The 24,446-nt window shown below is 32.6% G+C and overlaps 1 protein-coding gene across 1 annotated transcript in view; it reads left to right on the top strand.

The window, feature by feature from the left end:
- The window catches only part of LOC129971076 (uncharacterized), a 40,284-nt gene extending 17,234 nt beyond the window's left edge, over positions 1-23,050 (top strand). The window contains exons 5-10 of the mRNA XM_056084547.1: positions 735-773; positions 8,640-8,678; positions 15,845-15,940; positions 17,873-17,914; positions 19,087-19,141; positions 22,904-23,050. Of these exons, the coding sequence (XP_055940522.1) occupies positions 735-773; positions 8,640-8,678; positions 15,845-15,940; positions 17,873-17,914; positions 19,087-19,127 (257 nt within the window). The 3' untranslated portion in view covers positions 19,128-19,141; positions 22,904-23,050. The remainder of the gene's footprint in view (positions 1-734; positions 774-8,639; positions 8,679-15,844; positions 15,941-17,872; positions 17,915-19,086; positions 19,142-22,903) is intronic.
- The last annotated feature ends 1,396 nt before the right edge of the window (positions 23,051-24,446 follow it).

Raw genomic sequence — 24,446 nt, 5'->3', positions numbered from 1 at the left:
GACCTCCTGAAATGTTAAAACAATAACAGCTACAAACATCTAAAAGGTTGAAAAGCGAATGAAATAATCAGCGGCCTTTTCTACCAGTGTGTCATAAGCTCGCACAGGTAGGTTACAATACATCTACATATTCAGAAACGTTCGTAACAGCGAATTTGCATACTTTCCATTTATACGTAACTGTTTTGCTTGGCGAATTTTTACCGAATGTCTCTTTTAATGACCGCTGGTTTCCGTGACGTATTATCAACGAAAGACTGAATTTCATCTGAAATAAAGCATTTGTATGATTTATGCTGGGCTCGTTTCAAAGCCGATGGCATGGACAAGTTTTCGGTAAGTTTGAAAAATTGTAGCTTGTAAGGTGTTTTCGAAATTCAGAATTAAAAATTTTGGCGACGCATCGATTTTGAATTCCGCCAACGTTTTGGAGCTTATTATTCGCCTTTAAATCCATGGATCTTCATGAAACAGATGTAATTTTAAAGTATTTTAATTGTCCTTTTGGAAATTGTGCTTAATTTGCTTGAAGATGCGCTAGTATATATATATATATACATTTAATTTATAGTGTTTTATGGTCGCTATGGGCTTTTCTATCACCTTCTTTCTTTTGTCAGAATTGATCAAGTTCACTCTGTAGTATAAAAATATTACTGTTGTACATCAAAAAAAGATCTTATAAACCGATCGATGCATTTTCTTTCATTTATAATCTTTTGATTTCTTTAAAGATGATGAAGAAGAATTAGGTGGAACTGGAATCGATCCTGGTAAGTAGATATCGTTTTTATACTTTGTTTGATAATAATTACCTATACTGTGAAAGGACGTGTACATCCTTTCAATATAGTCTTTTAGGTGACTTTTGCGTTTATGTATAAAGAATACTTTTAATAATTTATTCTGGTTTTAATAAGAAAGTTTTATTCATTATAGCTTCTTAGCAAATCATGACAATGTCAAAATAGTGGAATTTAGCTAAGCTGAATTTTCTGATTGGTCCTTTTGATTTTTTTATTATTACACTGAACAACATTGGTCAGATTATAATCATGCTGCTGTGAACAACTGCAGGCACTTGAAGAGGGGGGGGGTCTCTTCCACTGCGCCTATCTGCCGTCCTCTTGAGACATGAGAATGAATGTGAAGAATAATCAATGATCAGATTACTTGATAAATATGGACAGACCAGTTAAACTTCTCATCTCTCAGTAGATCACTTTATCATGAGTAACATATATATAAAAATCGAAGTAGGCAAATTTAAATAATATATATATTGCAACTTTGAAGTGAAATTAAAAATTTCCACAAATTTAAATACCTTAAATTTTTTCTATACGTTTCTTTCTTTCTTTTTATATATATATTTACTTACAATTATTTATATAGTAAAGAATTTTGATTGCATCCCATGATGAGAAGGATTACATCTCATGAATTCCTGTATTTCTCTATTCTTGAATGGAGTTTTCATCGATCAAATCTTCCGAATGCTTCCTCTTTTTGAATCATTCCATGTTGAGAATCTCTGTATATCGTTCATCATTGTACGTTCCTTTCATCCGCGATGTGATGAGGTTCTATTTGTGTGAACGAGGAGAAGCTGCATTTCTATTTCACTGACTTTTTCACGGAGAAGATGAAATATTATGCTGTAGGTGTCCAGGGGTAGAGTGAAATTTTTGTAAAAGGGAATAATAATATCCGAATTAACAAACAATTAATTTATTAAGATGACATATAATGAGACATTTCAATATTTATACTATTTAGAGAAATGGGATAAGATTTAATTAGGAGCCTGGTTCACCTGAGATGGAGATACGAAACCTGGCCAAGCCTAAAAAGGGTACGTAAAAGGAGCACGTACATACAATAACACTTCACACACACACACACACAAATTTTAATCAGAAGGCATTTTCGAAGACAGTGAAGAGACTTTCTATTTTATTACGGAGAGGCACATACAATGTACAAGCAGGAGCGACGAGCACACACATAACGCAGAGCGAAAAGAAAAAAAGCTGATGCCCATTTTATCCCCGGTCTTATATAACATGAGATTTCTGATATGTGCCGTTTCTGATTGGAATTTCTCACATGTGTCCACCTTGACAAGGGAAACAGAGGGATCCTTTAGAAGAATCGGCTTACATCAGCGATTGTCTATCCCTTCATTCAGCAAGTGGAAACCGCTGACGCAATCATTTTTACAAAGCTTCATTTGAATTAATTAAAAAGAAAATGTGGAATGGAATCAGGAAATAAGAGAATATTTTAGAATGACTTTGACGTGGGCTGAATTAGGCTAAAAATTTAGGAAATTAATTATAATTAAAATAAGTTTTAAAATATCATTACAATTTTTCCCCTACCGCAAGACGTGGAAGTCTGTCGGGACCCTTCAACACACAGCCAAACCTTACAGTGGTGTTCAAGCAAGAAACTAAAATTTAAAGACATATTACAAGTGATACCTAAGTTTCTCTTACTTTTACCATTAATACAGAAATCATTTTGAACATGATTATTTAGAATATAAAAAAGATAAAATGATATCTGTGAAAATATTAGATAAATTTAAATATTCAACAACATCAAAATAATAATATTAAAATGTGCAATATAAAAATGATTTTCTGCAGAAACTCAGTCTATAGTCTCTCACTCTGTAAGATTGTCTCTATTTGGTGAGGAATGTCTCTAAAGAATGCTTGCACACAGTGTCCTTTAAACAGTAGAAAGCTCACCAAAATTATCAAATTGGATGTAAAATAATGGAATAACAAATTGAACTTACAATAAAATATCAACATAGTTCTGATTTTTGTATGCAACACTTGAATCTTAAAATAATAAATATGAGATTCAAAATACTCTTATTATAACATTAATACTCAAAACAAATGACATAAAAATGTGTAATTTTAAAAGAAAAAATTTAACCCACTAGTTAACCAATTAGTGGTGAATAATTAAACCTTGTCCACTAAGTTCTAGTAGTGGGTGAACTTAATGACCTAAAATTAGGGCATCAAGAAGGGGGGACATAATTCTTATTCTCTTTCTACTCTCATCCAGGAATATTTGTTTCCAAAGTATAAAACAACATATCCGGGATAAAAATAGAAAGAGATAGAAATTAATTGTGAGGTTGGCCCTATACTCACATCTCAATAAGACTGCTGCATTTGAATTTATGTTGTGATGGCGCCTATCGCAACATCATCATCATTATGAAGAAAAGAAAAAACACGAACTCTTTTGAGCGGAGACAACGGGCCAACCTAAGTCGGGGTTTATGTGGAAGAAACATGGGAAACAAAATACTATTTTTTTAAATTTAAATTATTATTCATAACTTAATTTAAATTTTTCTGGTGGGTAATATGTTCTTAATTTTGATCCATGGACAATATCAGTAGCTTTGTTTGTTAATGCGTTTGGTTTAGTTATTTCATAATTTACATCTGAAATTTTAGTTACTATTTCATATGAACCTGAAAATACTGGAGATAATTTTCAACGATTTGGATAGTTAAATTCCTCACACATTGCAATGTCACCAGGTTTGAATGGTGAATCTATAAATCAAGCTTCATTTCAAAAGCCTTTTGACAGTCTTCTGTCCATTGCCATGATGTATCTTTTTTAAGAAGATATTTAAGGATTCCCCTATTTTAGCATAAGAATCAATAAACTTATTATAAACATTTACAGAGCCAAGAAAACCCTCAAGTTGTTTAACATTTTTTGGAGGTTGTAATTTTTTAATATTTTCAATATTATGATTATCAGGAGAAATGCATCCTTCTTTGACTTCATACCCCAAGAAATTAATTTTATCTTGAGCAAACACACATTTAGAAAATTTTAATTTAATGTTTTTTTTTCACACATTTGAAAAATCTGTTTTAAACGATCATAGTGTTCCTCTAATGAGTTAGAGAAAACTACTATGTCATCAAAATAGTGACATGCAAAATTTGAAAATTTATGCGTATTTCAAATTCTATGAATAGTTCTACAGTGCGTGAAAAAAGTATAAGGACAACATGTAATTGCATGAAAATATGCTTTATTTCCATTTCACCTAAATGAACTTTTTATATTTCTTACTTCTTCTGCATAACTTTGTGATAACACTTATACCACATAAAAAACATAATTTAGCTTCAAAATATTGATTTTACAAAATTTAACATTAAAGGAAATACGGAAAAAATTATAAGGACATGTTGTAAAATACTTAAAAAATGTTTCAATAATCAAGAAAACTACCTTTTTTTTCAATCACTTGAATAATCCGAGAGGTCATAGATCCTGAAAGATCTTTTAAAATGTCCACAGATATTTTTTTCCTTCCAAGCCTCTTTGATAGCGACGACAAGATCTTGTGTACATTGATACTGTGTGCCGTTTTTATAAACTTCTCGGGCTAGAAGTCCCCATAAGTTTTCGATTGGATTAAGATCGGGGCTTCTCGCCGGCCAATCAAGTAAATTTACAGAATTAGCTTCAAACCAGAGTTTAGCACTCGCAGAAACGTGTTTCGAAGCATTATCCTGCTGAAAAATATAGTCCCCTGAAGTAATTAGTGGCGCTTCAGGTAACAAACTTTCTCCTAACATATCAACATACCTGTCCGAATTCATTTTATGGTTGATAAATACAATTGGAGTGGTTCCATTTGCCGCAAAAGCGCCCCATACCATAACCGAGCTACCACCATATTGACGCCTGGAAAACACTTCCTTGGTCTTTGGCAGATCATACCAAAAATAACGAAAACCATTAGGTCCATCAAGATTCAACTTTTTTTTGTCCGAAAAAATTACATCAGCCCACTTTTGACCAAGAGAAATGTATTTTTTGGCAAAGTAAACTCTTCTTTTCTTATGATGATTTGTAAGAGGGGGGGCATGACACTAATTTCCCATAAGAAACTTGAGGATGTTTACTCAAAACATTTTGAACAGTCCTTGTTGAGCATGGTAAACTCAAATTTTGTCTAACTTTATTTGTGGTTTCTCTTTTCTCGCAAGTTCTCCTTACAATCATTCTTTTTTGTCGACGAGTGAGAGTTTCTGGTCTCCCAGTTCGCTTTTTCATACCATACATCCCAGGAGTTTTTAGAAAATTATAAACCACCCTTTTAGATCTCTTGATTCTTTTTGAAATTTCCCATCCACTTAATCCACATTCTCGAAAAGCACCAATTTTTCCTTTTTCAGAGTCAGAAAGTTGAATTCCTTTGGGCATCGTTTAAAAATTCACACTGAAAGTCGACGAGTGGGAAATTCTTTTCGCAAATGAATCTTTTAAGTCGGAATTGTCATTTTATGCTTTCAAATATGCAAATTTTTAAATAATTACTGAAGAAAAAGCAATGTCCTTATACTTTTTTCCGTTTTCATTTAGGTTTAAAAATCAAAATTTAAATTTTAGCAGATTTAAAATTGAAAATTTTAATTACTTTAGGCATAAAATATTTTAGTTTTTCTTCTATTTTTGCTGCAAAAATTTGCATACGATTCTGTAAACAAGGCTTCTAGATTTGGAGATTTTTCGCGTGTCCTTATAATTTTTTCGGGCATTGTATTAAATATTGCAGGTGCATTTTTAAAGTCAAAAGGTAGGACTTGAAATTCATGTAAACCTTCAGTAGTTACAAATGCCAATTTATGTTTATCGCGTTCATGCAAGGGTATGTGCCAATATCCAGATGCAAGATCCAAAGTTGAAAAAACTTTAGCAGTGCTTCATTTATCTAATAAAGTATCGATTCTAGATAGAGGCTCTGTCTCAGATTTACAAAGAGAATTAATTTTACGATAATCAATACAAAGACGACTTTTTCTATTTTCATCTCTTTTACATGCTAAAGTTAAAGGCAATGAATAGTTACTAGTAGATTCTTTTATTAAACCTGAATCTAACAAATTTTTAATTTGCTTTTTTATTTCCATTTCATCAGTAGTAGAGGTTCTATAAACCCTTTGTGAAACTGGTAAATCAGATGTTAAATTTATTCTAGGGGGGTTCCATTCTTATTCTACCAACATCATATTTATTTTTTGCAGACACATGAGAATATTCGGACACCACTGATAACACAGGTTCAGATAGTTTGTTTACAGTCAAAGGTGGAAAACATTTCTTCTGAGGTATTCACTACCTTGACCTTATTATCACCAGTATTATTATTTTCAACAATATGTAAAGACATATAATTATTATTGGTATGCAAATTGGTAATAATTTTTCCATTTTGAAATATTTTATTTTTATCACAATCTATAATTAATATATATAAATTACAATCTGAAAGTCCTAAAATGATATATGGTAAAGGATTGTCCATAATATATAATTTGATTTTCTTATTTATTTGGCCAATTTTTAAATATATGCCACAAATTTGGCTTAATTGGAACGTTCTATGAGCTTGTTTCATTTTTTGTCAAATTAAGTTTTCTCACAATATCTGCAGATATAAATGAGAGTGGATCCTGTGTCAATAACAATATTTACATTGGTCTGAGGATTATAAACATTTCCCAAATTAGCTAGACTTGGTAAAGTTGAGATATGTCTGGACACTAATAATTGTCATTGTGCTGGGTCAGGGGTCTCATTAAGAGAATTTTGTCTCGTTCCAGGATTTTGTGAACAGCCAAGAGGGACTTCTATGCACGGGGAAGTCAAATTGGCTGTTATTGGAATCTTGGTCATAAATTGAGGTTGATGAAAAAGACTTACTTGCATCCAATGATAAACATTTGGAATACCTTTTTGAGTACAAATTCTACATGGAGAAGATGGTAATCTCTGTTGGAAATGCAACTTATGACCATAGTTATTGAAATTTTTAGGACGTAGCCTCATTGAATTTTGATAATTTTTGGTAAAATTATTTTGAGCTCGAAGTAGAAAAGAATTTTGAAATCTATAATTAAAATTATACCTAGGTGTAAAAGGTGCTGATTGCCTTGCTCTGAATCGGGTCTCATTTCTCCTCCCTGGATTTGGTTCTGAAGGTTCTTCCATTTTTAATAGTTTAGTTGTTATTGTAAGCAAAAAGTAGGTATTGTAAGAGTAGAAGGAGTTTTTATGCTAATAAATTGTTTACTTGAGCTGGCAGTCCATCAGTTAAGGCCTTCTAAAACCGGTTGTGGATTAAGGCCCAAATGTCTGCCACAATTTAATTTTTTATGAAAATAATCAACCAATTTAGCCTTTTTTTAATCAAATTTCAGTTGTGAAAAGCCAGAAAAATTAACAATATTGGATTGGATAAACTGTATGGTTAATACACAACATAATTAATCAAAATTGTCAATATTTAAGCAACTATTTATATAATGAGTAAAAGCTAACCCTTTTAGAAATTTAGCAATATTTTTAATTTTCCACAAATCAGTTTTGCTATTTACTTGACAAATTTTATTGAAATATCCCAATCATAAATCTATTTTCATCCCATTTTCGGGATGAAAAGGGATTGTGGAGAGTTCTATTTGATCATTTTCTTCTTTATCAATTTTATTTTTTGAATTTTGTGGGTTAGATACATTTGTTTTATCTTGGTCAGTTATTTTTCCAGATATTAACAACATTAAAGTATTTTTCACATAAAAAACTTTTTAATTTATGCATTAAATTTTAAAAAATATACTTGATAAAAGTCTAAAAATTCAATATTTTAAATAATACTACAAAATAACTTGCAATAATTCTAAAATTTAAATATGAAAATCAAAAGAAAAACACACAATATAAATCTTGATTGTCACCCGTTGAGCCAGGAAATACTAATCACTTTTTAAGAAATCACAAAAGGAAATTTAGAGCGCTGAACTGGAACTGTAGATCACTGGCGAGTAAAGCAGGCGATGACTATATTGTGGAGATAATATAACACACAAGTGATCTGGATGGGGTCACAGGCACAAAGAATTTCAGCGTCTTGGAACGGCGTAAGGCGGTGAAAGAGCTTCGCCACGGAAATAGCGCAGCTGGGCGAAAAGCATCAGCGGCGGAAGGCGCTGTAGCGTCATTCATTTTCATTGCCTCTACCACGGATTTAATTTTAATTCTATGGACAATTTTGCACAAGTAAATCCTGTCGACTCTTTAAATGTAAGTACATAAATTTTTAATCAGAATGCATTTTCGAAGACAGTGAAGAGACTTCCAAATTTTTTGGTGTTGTTTTATTTCATCTTTTATCCCTTGTCTTATATAACGTGATTTGACACGTGTCGCTCCTGATTGGAATTTCTCACACGTGTCCACCCTGAAAAGAGAAACACAGTGATCCTTTAGAAGAATCTGTTTACATCAGCGATTCTCTATCCCTTCACTCGGCACGTGGGAATCGCTGATGCAATCATTTTTAATTGACCTTGAATTAATTAAAAAGAAAAGGTGGAATGGGATCAGGAAATAAGAAAATATTTTAGAATGACTTTGACATGGGCTGAATAAGGCTAAATATTTAGGAAATTAAAATTAAATTAAATTTTAAAATATCATTATATATATATATATATATATATATATATATATATATATATATATATATATATATATATATATATATATATATAGTGCATTTTTCTTTTCAGGTATTGTATTTGCAATTAACAAAACAGCAGGTGCAACGTGTAAGTATTTTTGAAATAATTTTGTAAAAATATCATAGAATAGATTGTATTTCCAATTTAGATTCTGGTCAGGCACATTTTTGTTCTAATGAATTATAGAAAATAATATTAAAACAGTATATCATACATCAATTGCTTTCTACAGACCATTTTTTTAAAAATGCTGTACATTTGATTATCTTTTCGCCATTGCGATGAATAATTCCCCAGAGCTTCATTTTAAACTGGGAAAGTCTGTGACCACAATGAAATTCCGTTAAAAGTGATCACTTTGCACGATTGTGACATGAAGGTGGAATTATTAGATGATAACGAGTTTTGTTTTTAAAAAATTCTTGGGAATAATTTATGTGAATGAAATTTTGCTAATATTGAGAATTTCAATTAGACAGCTGAAAATAATTTTTTATAAAATTCTCAAACAAAAATTTCTTCGTTCTGCAAGTCCTTATAGCAGTCATTTAAATTCAAAAATGTTTTTAAAAATGCTATTAAAAAAGTTGTTTAAAAAGCACGTTTTACATTTGAGCTCAAAAAGGAAGAAAATAATTCTTTTTTTAATTAAATGCATGCAGATCAAAACAAAAACTTTGAAAAACGCGAATTACTCAATTGAATTGATGTGTCCAAAGGAATTTTAGTAAAATTCCTAATGTATTTTACTTATTAATCACTTTTTAAAGATTTCCTTTTCATCGTCACTTAATGGGTTTTTAATATGAAGAAATTATTCGCTATATTGGTGCTTGTTTTTAAAAGCATTTTTATTTATGTTATCTTCTACATTTTAGTCATAACGTATTGTCACAAAGATGCAAAAAAAAAAAAAAAAAAAAAAAAAAAAGTCACAAAGTAACACAATATCAAGTTTATTCGCTTTAAGCTACTCCTAAGAAGCAGATTAAAAAAATGATCCCACTGCTTGTGGAACACCAAATTTATATCTTCACAGAATAATCAGGAATTATTTAGAAGTTTATAGAAAGTTCTAGAAGCTTCCGTTACATTAACCAATGAATAACAATAAATTTAAATTAAAGTCCAACCTTAAATGTATTGTCGCGTAGCTGAGATTTGCACCACGGACCTCGCAAGTTCGTACTTTACCTTTCATCCACGCTATGTACAGATTTTTTTTTTTTTTTTTTTTTTTCTTTTGCGACATTACTCTCCTCTTAAAAGAACAGCGACTCGCTGAAAAAAAATCAAACTGTGTTAAGAGCTTTCATTCTTGCACGAGTCATGGGTCCAGTATGTATGTCTTCTTTCTCATCAATAGCATCTTCTTGTTTTTGTTCATCCTCATTTAGAGTTTGCTCATCTAGATCATATTAGGGGTTCATACGCAAAACATGCACTATAGCTTCTTGCGTTCTTCTTTGAGAGGAGGGATCAAAGTCTTGAACTTCATAAGTCGTATCTGATAACCGGCGAAGCACTTGATATGGACCAAAAAACTTCTTCAAAAAATTTTCGGAGAGACCGACTTTTCGGACAGGGATATAAATCCACACGAGATCTCCAGGGGCATAGAATATCATTCGATGTTTAGAGTCATAACGTCGGCAATCTTTATCTTGAGATTCCAGAGTCCACAGTCTGGCCAATTGTCTTGCTTCTTTGGCTTCTCATCCTTGAAATATAACTGTCATCCACATCATCAGGACAGAATGGTAACATTGTGTCTAGCGTTGTCTCCGCTTATCGTCCATGCAATAAATAGAAAGGTGTGAAACCAGTGGTTTCTTGCTTGGCAGTATTGTACGCAAACGTTACAAATGGCAAGATTTCATCCCAATTTTTATATTCTGTATCAACATACATGGATAACATATCAGCTAAAGTTTTATCAAAGCGCTCCGTCAATCCATTTGTCTGTGGGCGATATGCTGTCGTCTTGCGGTGGTTGATGTTACATAGTTCGACGAGGGATGAAACTAGTTTCGACTGGAAGACTGTCCAGTGATCAGTGATAATTTCTCGAGGAACTCTATGTCTCAATAGAACTTATTCAAGCAAGAACTTGGCCACTTCAGGGGCTTCAGCTGTTGGCAACGACTTTATCACTGCAAAACGCTTCAGGTAATCTGTGCAGAAGACGATCCATTTGTTTCCACTGGTAGATTTCGGAAATCATCCAAGAAGATCGATTCCAATGCGATGAAAGGGTGCCATAGCTGGTTGGATGGAAACCAAGCATCCTGGAGGACGTTGAGGACTAGATTTTCTTCGTTGTCACTCACGGCAATGCATTACATATCGAACGATATTACGGTACATCCTCGGGCAATAAAATCTTTTTCGGATTCTGTCATATGTTTTTGCGAAACCAAGATGTCCGGCTGTAGGAGTGGAGTGTCATAGAAATGTCTCAAAATGTCCATACGTAGGTGTTTGGGAATGACTGGTAGCCGTGTTTTTCCCGCCGGATCAAAATTCTTTTTGTATAAAGTTCCGTCAATTACTTCAAATTCTTTCTTGACAGTAGATGGAGTGGTCTGAGAAAGGATTACTTTTGAAAGATCTGAATCTTTTTTCAGTTCGATGGCTAAGTTCATATCAATAGCTGCAACAATAAATTCCTCTGACATAGGAGTTTCTTCTTCGACTGGATTTCCTGATAGTGTGTCAGTGTCAGTGTCCGTTTCCTGCCAGTTTTGTACGTTATAGAAAAATCATTTCTTGAAGTCGAAGTGACCATCGGGCGAGTCGTCCGGAAGGATCCTTCAGACTCATGAGCCAGCAGAGTGAATGATGATCTGTAACAACAGTGAAGTGCCTCCCAAAAAGATATGGCCGAAATTTCTTGATAGCCCATACTACGGCCAGACATTTTCTTTCAGTGGTAGAGTAATTTTTTTTCTGCTTTCGTCAAGGTTCTGGACGCATATGCTATGACTTTTTCGACTTCATCTTGTATCTGAACCAAAATTGCTCCCACAACATAGCCGCTAGCATCCGTATGAATTTCCGCAGGAGCATTTTCATCATACATTCCTAATACTAGATCAGAAGTGCTTAACGCTTCCTTTTCTCGAGAGCCCCACTTAAATTTCGCGCTACCTTTTAACAGAAGTTGCAATGGTTCAGTCCGATAGCTAAATCCGTTAATAAATCTTCGGAAGTATGAGCAGAGACCTAGAAAGCTTCTTAAGTCACGCACGTTTTTCGGAACTGGAAAATTGCTTGCGGCTCTCACTTTTTCGGGATCCGGTCGAACTCCTTCTCTGGATACAAGATGTCCTAGTACTCTACTTCTCGAGCACCGAAAAGACGCTTCTTTTGATTGAGTACAAGACCTGCTTCTTGAATGCACTTCAAAATAGTCGTTAACCGAGTAAGGTGGTCTTCAAATGTCCCTAAAAACATAATGATATCATCGAGATAACAAAGGGATATGTTCCACTTTAGATGGCGTAAAAGATTATCCACCATTCTCTAAAATGTCGCAAGCGCATTCCACAGCTCAAACGGCATGCATGACTTTAAATTCATATAAACCTTCTGGAGTTACGAAAGCCGTCTTTTCTCTATCTGCTTCGTCTACTTCGATCGGCCAGTAACCACAGCGTAAGTCCATGTAAGAAAAGAACTTTGCCCCTTTTAAACAATCAAGTGTATCATCAATTCGAGATAGAGGATAAACATCTTTCTTAGTGATCTTGTTCAATCGACGATAATCTACACAAAAACGCCATTTGCCGTCCTTTTTCTTCACAAGAACTACTGGAGCTGACCATGGACTTTCAGATGGTCGTATTATACCTTTCTTAAGCATTTTCTCCACTTCTTCATGAATTATGGGCTTTACGGTTTGTGATACTCGGTAAGCTCTTTGACTAATAGGGGCATGGTCACCAGTAATAATTCGGTGTTTGACTTTCGTCTGTGTATTTTTGATTTGTCCTTTTCGGTAAAAACTCCAGAAAACAGTTTCAGAAGTTCGTCATTTTGTTTATCGCTTAACCCAGATGCTACCATAAGCGAGTAGTCGCTAAGATGTTCCGATGTCTTTTTCAAGGGATTGCGACTATCTTGTTCATCCGTTATTGCGCATAAATTATTTTCATCTAGATACTCAGTATGACCGATGCACATTCCTTTAGGAATAATCTGTTTTTCAAGATGTGCATTGGTGACCCAGATTTCTCCTCTAGTATTATGGTAAGAGATGATTGTGGTAGGCACGGCAATATTCTCTGTAAATAGTAAATCTCTATTGCCTTCTACAAATATGTTAAAGTCCTTACCAATATGTGCTCCCGATACTGATACTCTAGTTAAAGATCGTGGAGCCAGAATGCAGTCTTTTATGGCATACAACTTCCAAGTGCCTGGCACTGAATATTCCTGACAGAAGTCTTCAAAAAACAGCTCACTCCTACCACAGTCTATGACTGCTTGAGAGGTTTCTAGAAAGTCCCATCCAAGTATAACGTCATGACTGCAAAACTACAAATTCGAACGACAATTTTAGGTTGTTTATGGCAATTCGTAGGATGCATCTTCCCATTGACCGTACAAAACTTCCATTGGCGACTTTAAGAACGACATTTTTGTCATAAGAGAACAGAACTTTCTTTAAATGTTGGCGAAACTTATTTAAAATGACTGAAAAAGATACTCCAAATTCACAAGAGCACGTATCGACTCGCTATTTATCATTACGTCGAGGTGGTTTCAAGATATTTTGAAGGCAGATGGAGGATTTTCATCGTATGCGGCCTCACCTCTCAGGAAGGTCGCCTCGTTCAGTTTTCCTCGTTTCTACAACTAGGAGATTGAATAGAGGATAGGGCGACGTGTTGGAGATCGGCCTCGAGATGGACTGGGTGAGGACTGACGTCGGTAATCTTCGTAGCTTGGGTGAAATTCTGTGAGATTCTGAGTCATTGAAGATAGTTCTTTTTTCTCTGCAGTAATGTACAACATGTCCTGGACGTCTACAATGGAAGGAAACTGGTCTGTACTATCTACTCCATAAGTCTGTTTTTCTAGGTTGCGTCGATGGAATGGACCGAGGACTCTGCGCTATAGCACTGTAAGCTCGGCGTGGACTAGTGCGTTGGCGGCGTTCCGTTGGTCTTGCAGAAACAGGCGCTAAAACTTTTCCAACTTCCTCTTGTACTAATTTCTTCCAATGATTGTGGATGTACATCCAAAAGTTCCTCTGTTGGTCTAATTATCCGCTGGACTTCTTCCTGCACAATCCTGTGTATTAGAGATACTAGGTCGGGTTCTTCATTCATAGCGGCCATTGGTACCACGTTGGGAAGTCTTTTTCGAATTTTCGTCTTCCGACCCTCTTTTGCTTCATGTCCTCGATGTAGTCGCACCATTTTATAAAATCGGCTGTCGTGGCCATGTCTGGCTAATAGTGCTTGACAAATATCTTCAGCCACTCCTTTCATCAGGTGTGATACTTTTTCATTCTCCGGCATCAGGGGGTTTACCTCTTGGTAAAGTCCTAAGATGCTTTGGATATAGGGCTGCGTACTCTCACCCACGCTTTGAGCTCGATATTCTAATTGTTTCTCAGCTCTCTTCTTATATTTCTGCTGATCACCGAAAAGTTAAGTCAGTCCAGTTTTAAATGTTTTCCAAGAATTCAAGGCATCTTCATGGTTAACAAACCACTGCTTTGCTGTGCCGTTGAGGAAGAAATAAATATTTGCTAAACACATCATGTCGTCCCATTTGTTAAATTTAGCCACATTGTCATATTCTTTGAGCCATTTGCTAGGATCTTCTCCAAATTCTCACCGAAATAGTGATGGGCTCCTTAGTTGTTGGTATACGGGCGTAAATATTGTTGTTTGCGTTTGTTTCACTTCTTCGGGCATTTCTGAACGTTGTCTTGACTCTGGAAAATACAGTTAAAATTCAGGAGGTAATCCTCTTAAACGACGGCTTGAACGAGTACTATCATCGGAATCCACGCTTGAATGGTTTTTACCCGGCGGCTCCAGCAAACTTATCACGAAGGCGCAAAAAAATAGCAAGTCAGAAAGTAACACAATATCAAGTTTATTCGCTTTAAGCTACTCCTAACAAGCACATTAAAAAAATGATCCCACTGCTAGTGGAACACCAAATTTATATCTTCACAGAATAATGAGGAATTATTTAAAGTTTATAGAAAATTCTAGAAGCTTCTATTACATTAACTAATGAATAACAATAAATTTAAATTAAAGTCCAACCTTAAATGTAATGCCTGTTGCTGAGATTTGAACCGCGGACTTCGCACACTCTCAGCCACGCTAACCATGTACAGATCTCCCTTTTTGCGACAGTATTTGATTATACACCATTACATTATCATAGAATCCTGTTTTAACTTTTTTTCCTAACTCATTTCCACCAGATGACGCCTCTTCTATTGTATCTAAATTAAGTGATTTGATAGATCAATTAATAATCATACAATAATGTTTAGGCATCGCCGTAAAAAAATGAATAAATAAAAACTATGGAAATAGAGCAAACAAAACGAAGGAAAATTTATATGCATACGTTAAATTTGTCGGACTGCCCGTCTATATATGTATGAACAAAATAACTAAAAAAAAAAGTAAAGAATTAAATAGGTGAAGTATGTGGATTCCCCCCCCCCCATGGAAATCGTAGATCTATTGAGGATTTTGGACTAAACTAATTATCCGTCTGTATTTGAATTCGATAACTGTAAATTGCAGAAATTCAAACAGACGGATTTCATCCACTCAAACCATAGATCTGAATCGCATTTTAAACCAAATCAATCAACGAGTTGTTTGCAATAATCCAAAACTGCAATATAAGGGTTAGGTTTAATATATGATATTTATATCATATTTCTGACTAAATCTTGCAAAGGAAAGACTGTCTATGAGAATGAAAATGTTGAGTCAAATAACGCAGCAAGTAATATAATTGAAATCTTATAAGTTGCCAATTGATATACAAGTTTGGTTCAAATGCTATATTTGAATTTTCATTTTTATTCTACGAAACTAAACAAACAAACAAAAACCCTAATTCATCATTATGTATATGAGAAAGGCGAGAACGAAATAAACGCATGGGTAAACATCCATGTATGAATCACTTGAAATTATCGCAATTATAATGTGATTATTTTTCTCTATTATTTGAAAGTGATATAATCCAAATTTTATCCACAGCGAAAGTTTTCCAAGAAGTTTTAAACCGCATTGTCATCAATACTGGAATGAACAAATTGGGAATACCGGTGATTAGTGAAGATTCAGAATTGATGGGTAAATATGAACAAAAAATATTTTATGCATCCGCTTTATAGTAAACTAGGGCCAAGTTTAGTCCGAACACTCATCTCTACTAATAATGAAGGAGGACGTGTCTGCGCCCCTTGACGCTTTACATATCTGATTGCTTGACCTAAGGCTGCAATCGATACTTTACAGGATGATAATAATCAGGATGCACCTCGAAAAGATATTTTTTTGAAACTTCAGTTAGAATGAATAAGAATGGCATTTTACATATTAAAACACTAAAATGATTTTTATATTATCGCGAATTCAAAAAATTGTCTTTTCAATTATACCAATTTTTTTTATTAATTTTTAATCAATTTAAAAAAAATATTTTAAATATATTTTACAACAATCACTGCAAAAGTGAATCTTAACCTATTTTTATTGTTGCAACTTTGTTTCATCTTTTTTTTTTTTTTTTTTTTTTTGTTAATGATCAAGGTATGAAGTTATTATAACTTACTTTTCCATAAAAAGCAGATTTCTGTTCAAAGTAATAAGTTTAATATACTTTTTAAAATTTATTTTACTTCTAATAAAGGTTTGGTTTCAGAAGTAGGCAATAAAAAGACCTCAAATTTTACTAGTTTTTTTTTTTTTTTTTTAAAGTTTATACATGATTTTTTTTAAAAAAATACTTTGTTACGAGGATAAAGAAGACAATCTATTTATTTCATAAAATCTTTAAATTTACTGTTTTTGTTCATTTAAAGAACTTGATGGAAAAATTTATTTCGTTTTTTGACCACCCTTTTAAACGATCGATTTTAAAATTTCATATTGAACTTCAATTGTAATAACAAGATCTAATATCAAATTTCATTTTTCTTTTTTTTTTAAATCAATGCATTTTTGAGTTATTTCATTTACACTCACGTATAACTGCAGAAGGTCAACGCTTTGACAGATTTGGTTCAAAATTGATTGTTACTTTATACAATTATACTTTAAAGGCAAAAATTGTTTACTAAATTTGCATCTACATATCAGTCCGCATTTTAGATGCATAACAAATTTCATTTATCAAGCTCTCTACATTTTGTAGTTGTCTAGTTTGCTTGCATTTGGATAGACTTCATTGAAAGGATTTCGCTCCCATTTAACAGAAATTCCATTTGTTTATCTCAAAGCATTTTTGAGCTGTCGTATTCACAGAGACAGAATTCTAAAAATTTGTTTTCCGGACTCGGGGAGATATGAAACGAGGATTCATCTAAATCCCGAATTCGAATCTCTCGGCATTTACAATACCTTCTCTCCGCATATTTTGTATAAGAGAAAGCAAGAGAGCATTGTGATTTCTTTCCTCGTTCGCTTTCTAGCGATAAAAACAAATGCATTGTTCTTTTATCCCTTCATATAGCAATAATAAAAAAAAAAAAAAAAAAACTAAAGATTCGTTAAATAGGATAGAGACCCTTTTATGATCGAATATTGCAACTCATCGTGAAAATGAGCCTACATCAAATAGTATTTTTAAGTCCCATTTGTTTAATGAAAGTGGAATCTATTAACTGCAGTAGAAGCATTCAAATCCAGTAGCTAAACAACTTACTTTTGGTGACCCATATGACTTAAATAGTTATACTTTAGAGTGTTAGTTAGCGCTTTTTTAATATATACACGTTACCTCTGTAAAAATATCAAGGCATTCATTTGTATACAAGTTACTGAAACAATAATTAAAAATAAATCTTTAAAATTTCAGAGGGAAAAGGCGTCATTGAATATATAAGTATTTAAATATTAAGGTAACGTAAAGATCCTCTTCATCTGAGAAGTCTATTAACGAAAAAATTTCTTAAATCGCGCATCGGTCCGGCTACAAAAAATGGCTAAATACGGAAGAAATAGGCCATGCTTTCAATTATTAATTTAAGATTACAATTAGCGTCACCTTTTTTTTCTTTCCAGATGCCATGAAATCGCAAATGGCGACTTTTCTCATGGGAACCTGTAAGTGAAAACTTTTCTCGTGTGTTTGCCTTAAAACCTATTCTCAAATTATTTAATGACTCTTTCTTCCTTCTTATGATTACATTCTAAAGAAATTGAGCTGAGACGTTCACTGCGCCTGCAATTTATTTACATAAGAAAATGAATCAAATTTGAGGAATGTTATGCGATTAGGAACAAGCTACCATTTCATGGATTTAGGTTTTAGCTTGTCATCCCTATCGAACAAATTTCAATTCGTTGTACTAGAGAAAAATAAGGTTAAAATTAATTTTGGAAAATACAGTATTAGAATATTTTTTCTAAATTTCTTTGTGGATATCAAAATGCTGCAATGGATTTCGCCCTTACTGCATAACAATTTCATTTGTCGGGCAGCAATGGTTATTATGCATACTGCAGCAAACTTGGAAATTGTCTGATCAGATTTTAGCACGATTATATTTGTAGCCTGACATGTTGCCTATAAATTGAGTGGTGCCTCATGCGATATGCTTAATGTAAAAGTCGTTTACAAACACTCTACACGACAGAAAGTTAGGCATTAACCTTTCGCTGAAAAGCCAAATGCGATCTCGTTGAATATAATAGAGACTCGTGTAAAACGAAATGAATGATCCTCACTGATAATCATATTCTTAAGTTTTGCAGTAAGGCGCCTTTTTTTTATAGCGAATTCTTTATTAAAAAACGATTTTGATAAGATGCGTTCAGCTTTACCACAAAACTTCATTTAGGCCGACATACTGTCTGTAAATTACGGATACGACATGTCAGATGCAAAATTAAATCATTTAAAACACTTTATAGAGTAGATTATTTGATCTAGATTTCTAAATTTAGCATGTAGTTATTTCTTAAGTAATAGATGACATTCATTAAGAAAGAAACTTTACTTCTCATCTCTCAAACGCATTTCCAATTATGTAAATTTCAAAATAAATATCTTTTGTCCTACATTAAATCAGTAAACAAATGGCATTTAATGTCTAGCTGATTACTTATTCATTATAATGAATATAATTAAATACAAAAGACAAATTAATTATGTTTTTACAATGATAAGGTGTGGAATACGCATTCCTTTAAAAGTCCCCCCCCATAAATATAAATGACTGAAAAAGTATGTACAGATCACACATACATACCTACACATATGTTTTATTTCTCAGCTGTAGCTGCAGCTGCCGCTGCCAACATCATGAACATGTGAACTGTGGAATTGTGGTAAGTACTTCTTTTAAATTTTAGATCATTTCCTCCATTTGATCTCAAATATCTTCTTAAAAGGTGGATATTACATACACTTTCCCTCGCACTTTCGTTTTTTTTTTTTTTTTTGCTGCTTTTATTAAAAATAAATGTAACCAACTAACAGGGAATAAATTATCCGCAAGTTTATTCAAGATCCCACAGATTAACTATGAAAAAAAAATACATATATAGGAGAGAAGAGGCTGATCATTCTTTAGCAATGGAGTAAATCTGGAATGCCAAGAGGTATATGCATATCTCGAACTTCAGTCTCATGGAAATTAAAGAAACCAAATAGTAACTCACATCATTTTTAATGCAAATGTGAATCTCCTGTCTAAGTAACCATTTGTATTTATTAAACTACTAAGGACCATTTTGGACGGAATGGGGTAACATTGAACCTAGAAAGGTACTTACCCTTGCCAAACCACAACATTTCGCCAGAAACATTCAAAAGAAAAACTATTAGGTTAAAAACGTTTCTTCGTCGCTATCAGAAATTTGAGACAGCCGAGATAATCCCAGTCTTACATTCACATAGCAAGGCAAATTATATTTCGTTGTGTTTGCGTAAATCTTCGCGCCACTACCACTTCCAAGGCAATGGCATGTCCTTTCCAAAGAAAATTCCGATGCGATTCAAATTAAGTATATTTCTTTTTCGAGGGTGTTTAAAAAACCCATTTTTTTTATACAATTGCATGAGATAGCGGAAAACTCCCCACATTTTTCACGGCAATGTTGCGAATGGTGGAATACTTCATTAAACTAATAAATGTAAAAGTTTTGCATTCAGTTTCACGCTAACCAAACTCGTTTATTCAAATAACGTAAAGAGTTGCATGACACATCTTATAATCTGCAAAATGTAACAAACAATCTCTTTTTGCGAAGCTGAAAAACTTATAACCAAATATATACTTGAATATAAACAGTGTGGGATATAGTGAAACGGCTGTTATCTCAAAGGAGTGAAAAAGTTACAGTGAATGGATATCAAAATACTTGAGGGTTTGAATGAAGATGCTTAGATGATGACAAAAAAAATGTTCGGCTGTTCGATAATGTAAAGAAGTACAATCCGACTTACTCTTCAATGTGTGAAAAATGCATCTGCCTTTTCATTTCGATTCACTTTACAACCTTTTTATTTGTTTTGCCATATAACCTATTTAAGGTATCCGACTGGGTAAAAATCGTCAAATTTGACAAAAATAATGAAAAAATTTTTAATGCGTAATATTTAAATCTGTTCTTTTATCTTTCCAAATCTGTCATTTTTTATTCTACCTTCTTTAGAAATAAAGTTACGGTAGCACATCTGGAACTGTGTGACCAAAAATTATTGCAGAAATGCCTGCATGGAAAAACACAGAACTGTAATGATAGTTTTAACAGTGTATTGTGCATAAGAAACAGTTTTTTGAATTGCAAACTTTTCGTTTAGGCTTATATTGCTGTTTTAATTTACAATTCTGGACCAATTACCAGTTTTTGAAAAATTATGTGCACCTATTGAACCAGAACAAGTGAAAGGCTTCATCAATATTGATAACAGAGTAGCCGATTCGATACGACATGCTTCAGCGTCAGTAAAACTGTCCCGAAAAAAAAATAAGAGCAGCTAGAAAGAGTAAATCTGTAAAGTTTGATATAAAGGAAGGTCCAGCTTATAAACCAAGAGAGTTTTAGACATATTTAAAAATAATAATTTTGCTTTTTTAAAAAATATAAACTTTAAAAGCATTTTCTGAAGAATTCAATTTTTGAACTTAACTTATTAACTGAAGAATTATTTAAAATTCCTCAAAATTTACTATACAATGACCGATCCAACATATTTTAACCATTCATTCGCTACCGAAATCTGAATATTCTATTTAATAAGGGAACCATCTTCCGTAATATAATTCTTAATCCAAAATAAAAAATAAATTTACACTTCAAAAATATATAATTTCGAAGCCGTTTTATATTTTTTATTATTGCAATAAAATTCAGATCATTTTCATCCTTATTCAAATCATTTCCACTACCTTAACGGGGTGATGCTTCTCACCGTACGATGCAACAATTTCTCATATTTCACTGGATGGTTGTCGCTCCGTTGAATGTATTTTATTTCCTCCTCTTCTGACCAAATCTCCCCCGTAGTTTTTTGCTGTGACACAGAATGATGCTCCGTAAATTCATCGGTAGTTCTTGTTAGTTTCTTCTTCCAGATCATCGATATCTACCTCTAGTCCCATAATCTTGGCAAGAAAACTAACTAGTCGATAAAGACTTCAAAGGCATTTGCATAAATTCTTCGAGCCGCATTCGACAATGTTATCCGGCAAAAACTTTTTTCGTGCAAATGTAAGGTTTCTTTTCAAACAAGTGTTCATCACAGCCTGGTATGGGCTAATCCAGACTGTGAAATCACGGTGTCCCCACCCACCCGTTATGCGAAACGTCGCTTATTTAGCGAGTCACTTTCTTGCATTTTGTTTTGTTCGTTCAGTGAGATTGCATCTTATTTATAGCCCTGGAAACCAAGAACATTTACAAATATATTTATAAAGTTTCACTCTGAAACATTGTTTCGACAACTAATAAAAGTATGAGAAAAAAAAACTACTTATTTTATCAGGTTAGTTTCCAATTTCAGCAGTTTATAAAAAAAGTCAATTTTAGAAATTCGGCACATAAAAACCCATGTATCTTCCATTCTATATGTTTGTCAAATGCATTGTAAGACTGAAAATTGATGATTGGAATAAACAATAGAAAATTAAACTAAAAAAATAAATTCCTAAAATAACTTTCCTAATTAACTTGATTTCTTTCAATAAAAAATTTATGTTTTGCTGTACTTCGGCAGCAGTTCTTTACACTATGATCTCATTTTCACACAAATTGGCAACTTTTTAGCAGTATAGTGTTATCTAAGTCAGTGATTTATTGCATCGTCTCCCAAGCTTCTGATTAAGGTAATAATGTGTAGCAACATTTAAGAAAAAAAAAATGATTTTTTTATTAAAGGGGGGAGGGAGGGATTTGTTGTAAATAAAATATTATATATATAATTTTACTAGAGAGAAAGCAGTGTTATTATATACCTGCATACTAGACACTTCAAGCAATTCCCATCTAAAATTCAAGAAAAAACTTTTTTCTTTACATCTTCCGATCATGCTATAGCTCACAGAAATTCTGACTCTATAACTATTTTCTAACCTGTTCCGAGAAAAGAGTATTCTTTTAGTAGGAAAAATGCCCCCCCCCCCCCCCATTATTTGTATGTTGTGTAGAAAATATACTGCTAAAAAAGAAATATTTTTTATACAATTTTCAGTTTCATTAGCCATATTCAATAAAATATTCTTGCACACTAATATTTTAAATTAAGAAAAAAAAGAAAGAAACAAAAAAAGAAGTACCACTCTTCTACAATTAAAATTGAACAAGTTACAAAGCTTGGAATATCATTGATTTAGATATTTGCTTTGGACCATTTCAGTTTTTTCCCCCAAAAAACCACCAATTAACACAAAGCATTTCTTATAAATGCTGTTGGTGATCCTGTTTTAAAAGATAAGAAATCATAGCTTTCAAGTTTGTACATACTAATAAATCAGTAATTGACTTTAATCTTGTGATTATTCATTTTGATCAAAAACAATATATGTTCTAGTTTAATATTTCAGATAGAGGAATTTAACACTTTGTAATAATTTTGCATTTTTTTAGGCTACCTGATCATTTAGAAGAGGAGGAGCCATGGCAGAAGAAAATAAAGAAGAAATTTATATTTCAATAATGTTCCTTCTATAATTATGCACCATTTCACTATAATAATAAAAGATCTTTCTAAAATCATAAGCCTGATTAAATATTTCTAAATTAAATGCCCATAAATCTGAAAAAAACTTTTCTAATTGGTACATAACACTCGTTTAAGATATTTTCATGCAAGTATTCGAAACTGAAATTTCCTTTCCAGAAGTACAATGCACATAAAAATATAATTCATAAACCATACACAGAAACCCAAGTTCCTAAATAAAATTCCTTCAAGTGTATGAAGCAAAGAAATAAAAAAAAAAAAAACATAACAATTCATTAAGCAGTTAATTTTTATTTGATTAAAAATAGTTTGCATGTAAAGCAAAATAATTTTGTTTTTAATTTTCTAATTTATATTGACGATATTAAGCATTTTAAATCAACTTATCTTTATATAAGAGAACTCCTGTTTTATACAAACATAAAAATAGAATAATACAAGGAATGGCTGAATACTTTTCACAAACACTGAAGATATTTTTTTAAGGAACTTTTATTTTTTCACTCCAGTTTCTTATGAAGTCTTACCAAAGCACTTTCATTGCATATCTAAGGTACTTTATAACATTACAGTTTACTGTATAAAGAAGAAACGTAACATTCCTTCATTAACATATCAGTTCCTTGCAAGAACAAAGGTTAAGTCTAGAATATAATATTCTGCCCATTTTATAACCTACTAGTCGTCTGTAGCAACATGCTGGTTTGCCGAAATTAATGCTCAATAAATTTCTCAAATATTTTATGTAGCAGTCTGTTAATAACTTATTCTGAAAAACATTTTTAAGCTTCAAATTTTGATAATCATATAACTCATACTGTTATAAAAGCCCATAGCTCTATACATAATCATAAGTATCACTCGTGTAATCAATCGGTTCCCGTAAAATTTGAACTTTAAATTAAAAAGGATGTGGCTTAAACTTCAATTGATACAAAAACTTTATTTCCCGATACCAAACATTTTTTTTTTTTAAATTAGTAAAGAAAAAAGAATTCAGCACTGAATTCTTATATGCACTAAAAAAAATTCAATTTTATCATAAAATTTATTTTTGAGTTTTACTTTTAAAAGGATTTAAATGATTTAAACAAATAAAAAATTTTTTGTCAGTCAATAAATGAACTTCTGAAATAAAAAAGATGAAACATATACAAGTAATCCCTTTTCCATATTTTTGCTTTTGTGGGGAAAAAATTTAAAAAGGAAAAAGGCACTTTTCTTTCATAGCAAAAAGTAAAGGGCTTTGAGAGAGAATAGGGGGTTCAATGAAAAGACGACTTCTTCTTGTTCACAAAGACATACCCTCCAACACAGGTTACCCAATCATCCGCAGCACTTCTTGCAGATATTACATAATGATATCCACAAATTATTTAAGAGACATTTATTTATTGACTAAATATATAAGTGAAATAACTTTACTTAAAAAAACCAATACGATTT

Source organism: Argiope bruennichi, chromosome 6 (genome assembly GCF_947563725.1).
Source record: "Argiope bruennichi chromosome 6, qqArgBrue1.1, whole genome shotgun sequence".
Classification (NCBI taxonomy): domain Eukaryota; kingdom Metazoa; phylum Arthropoda; class Arachnida; order Araneae; family Araneidae; genus Argiope; species Argiope bruennichi.
The sequence above is the reverse complement of the archived record's forward strand: the minus strand, read 5'-3'. Positions and strand labels throughout refer to the sequence as shown.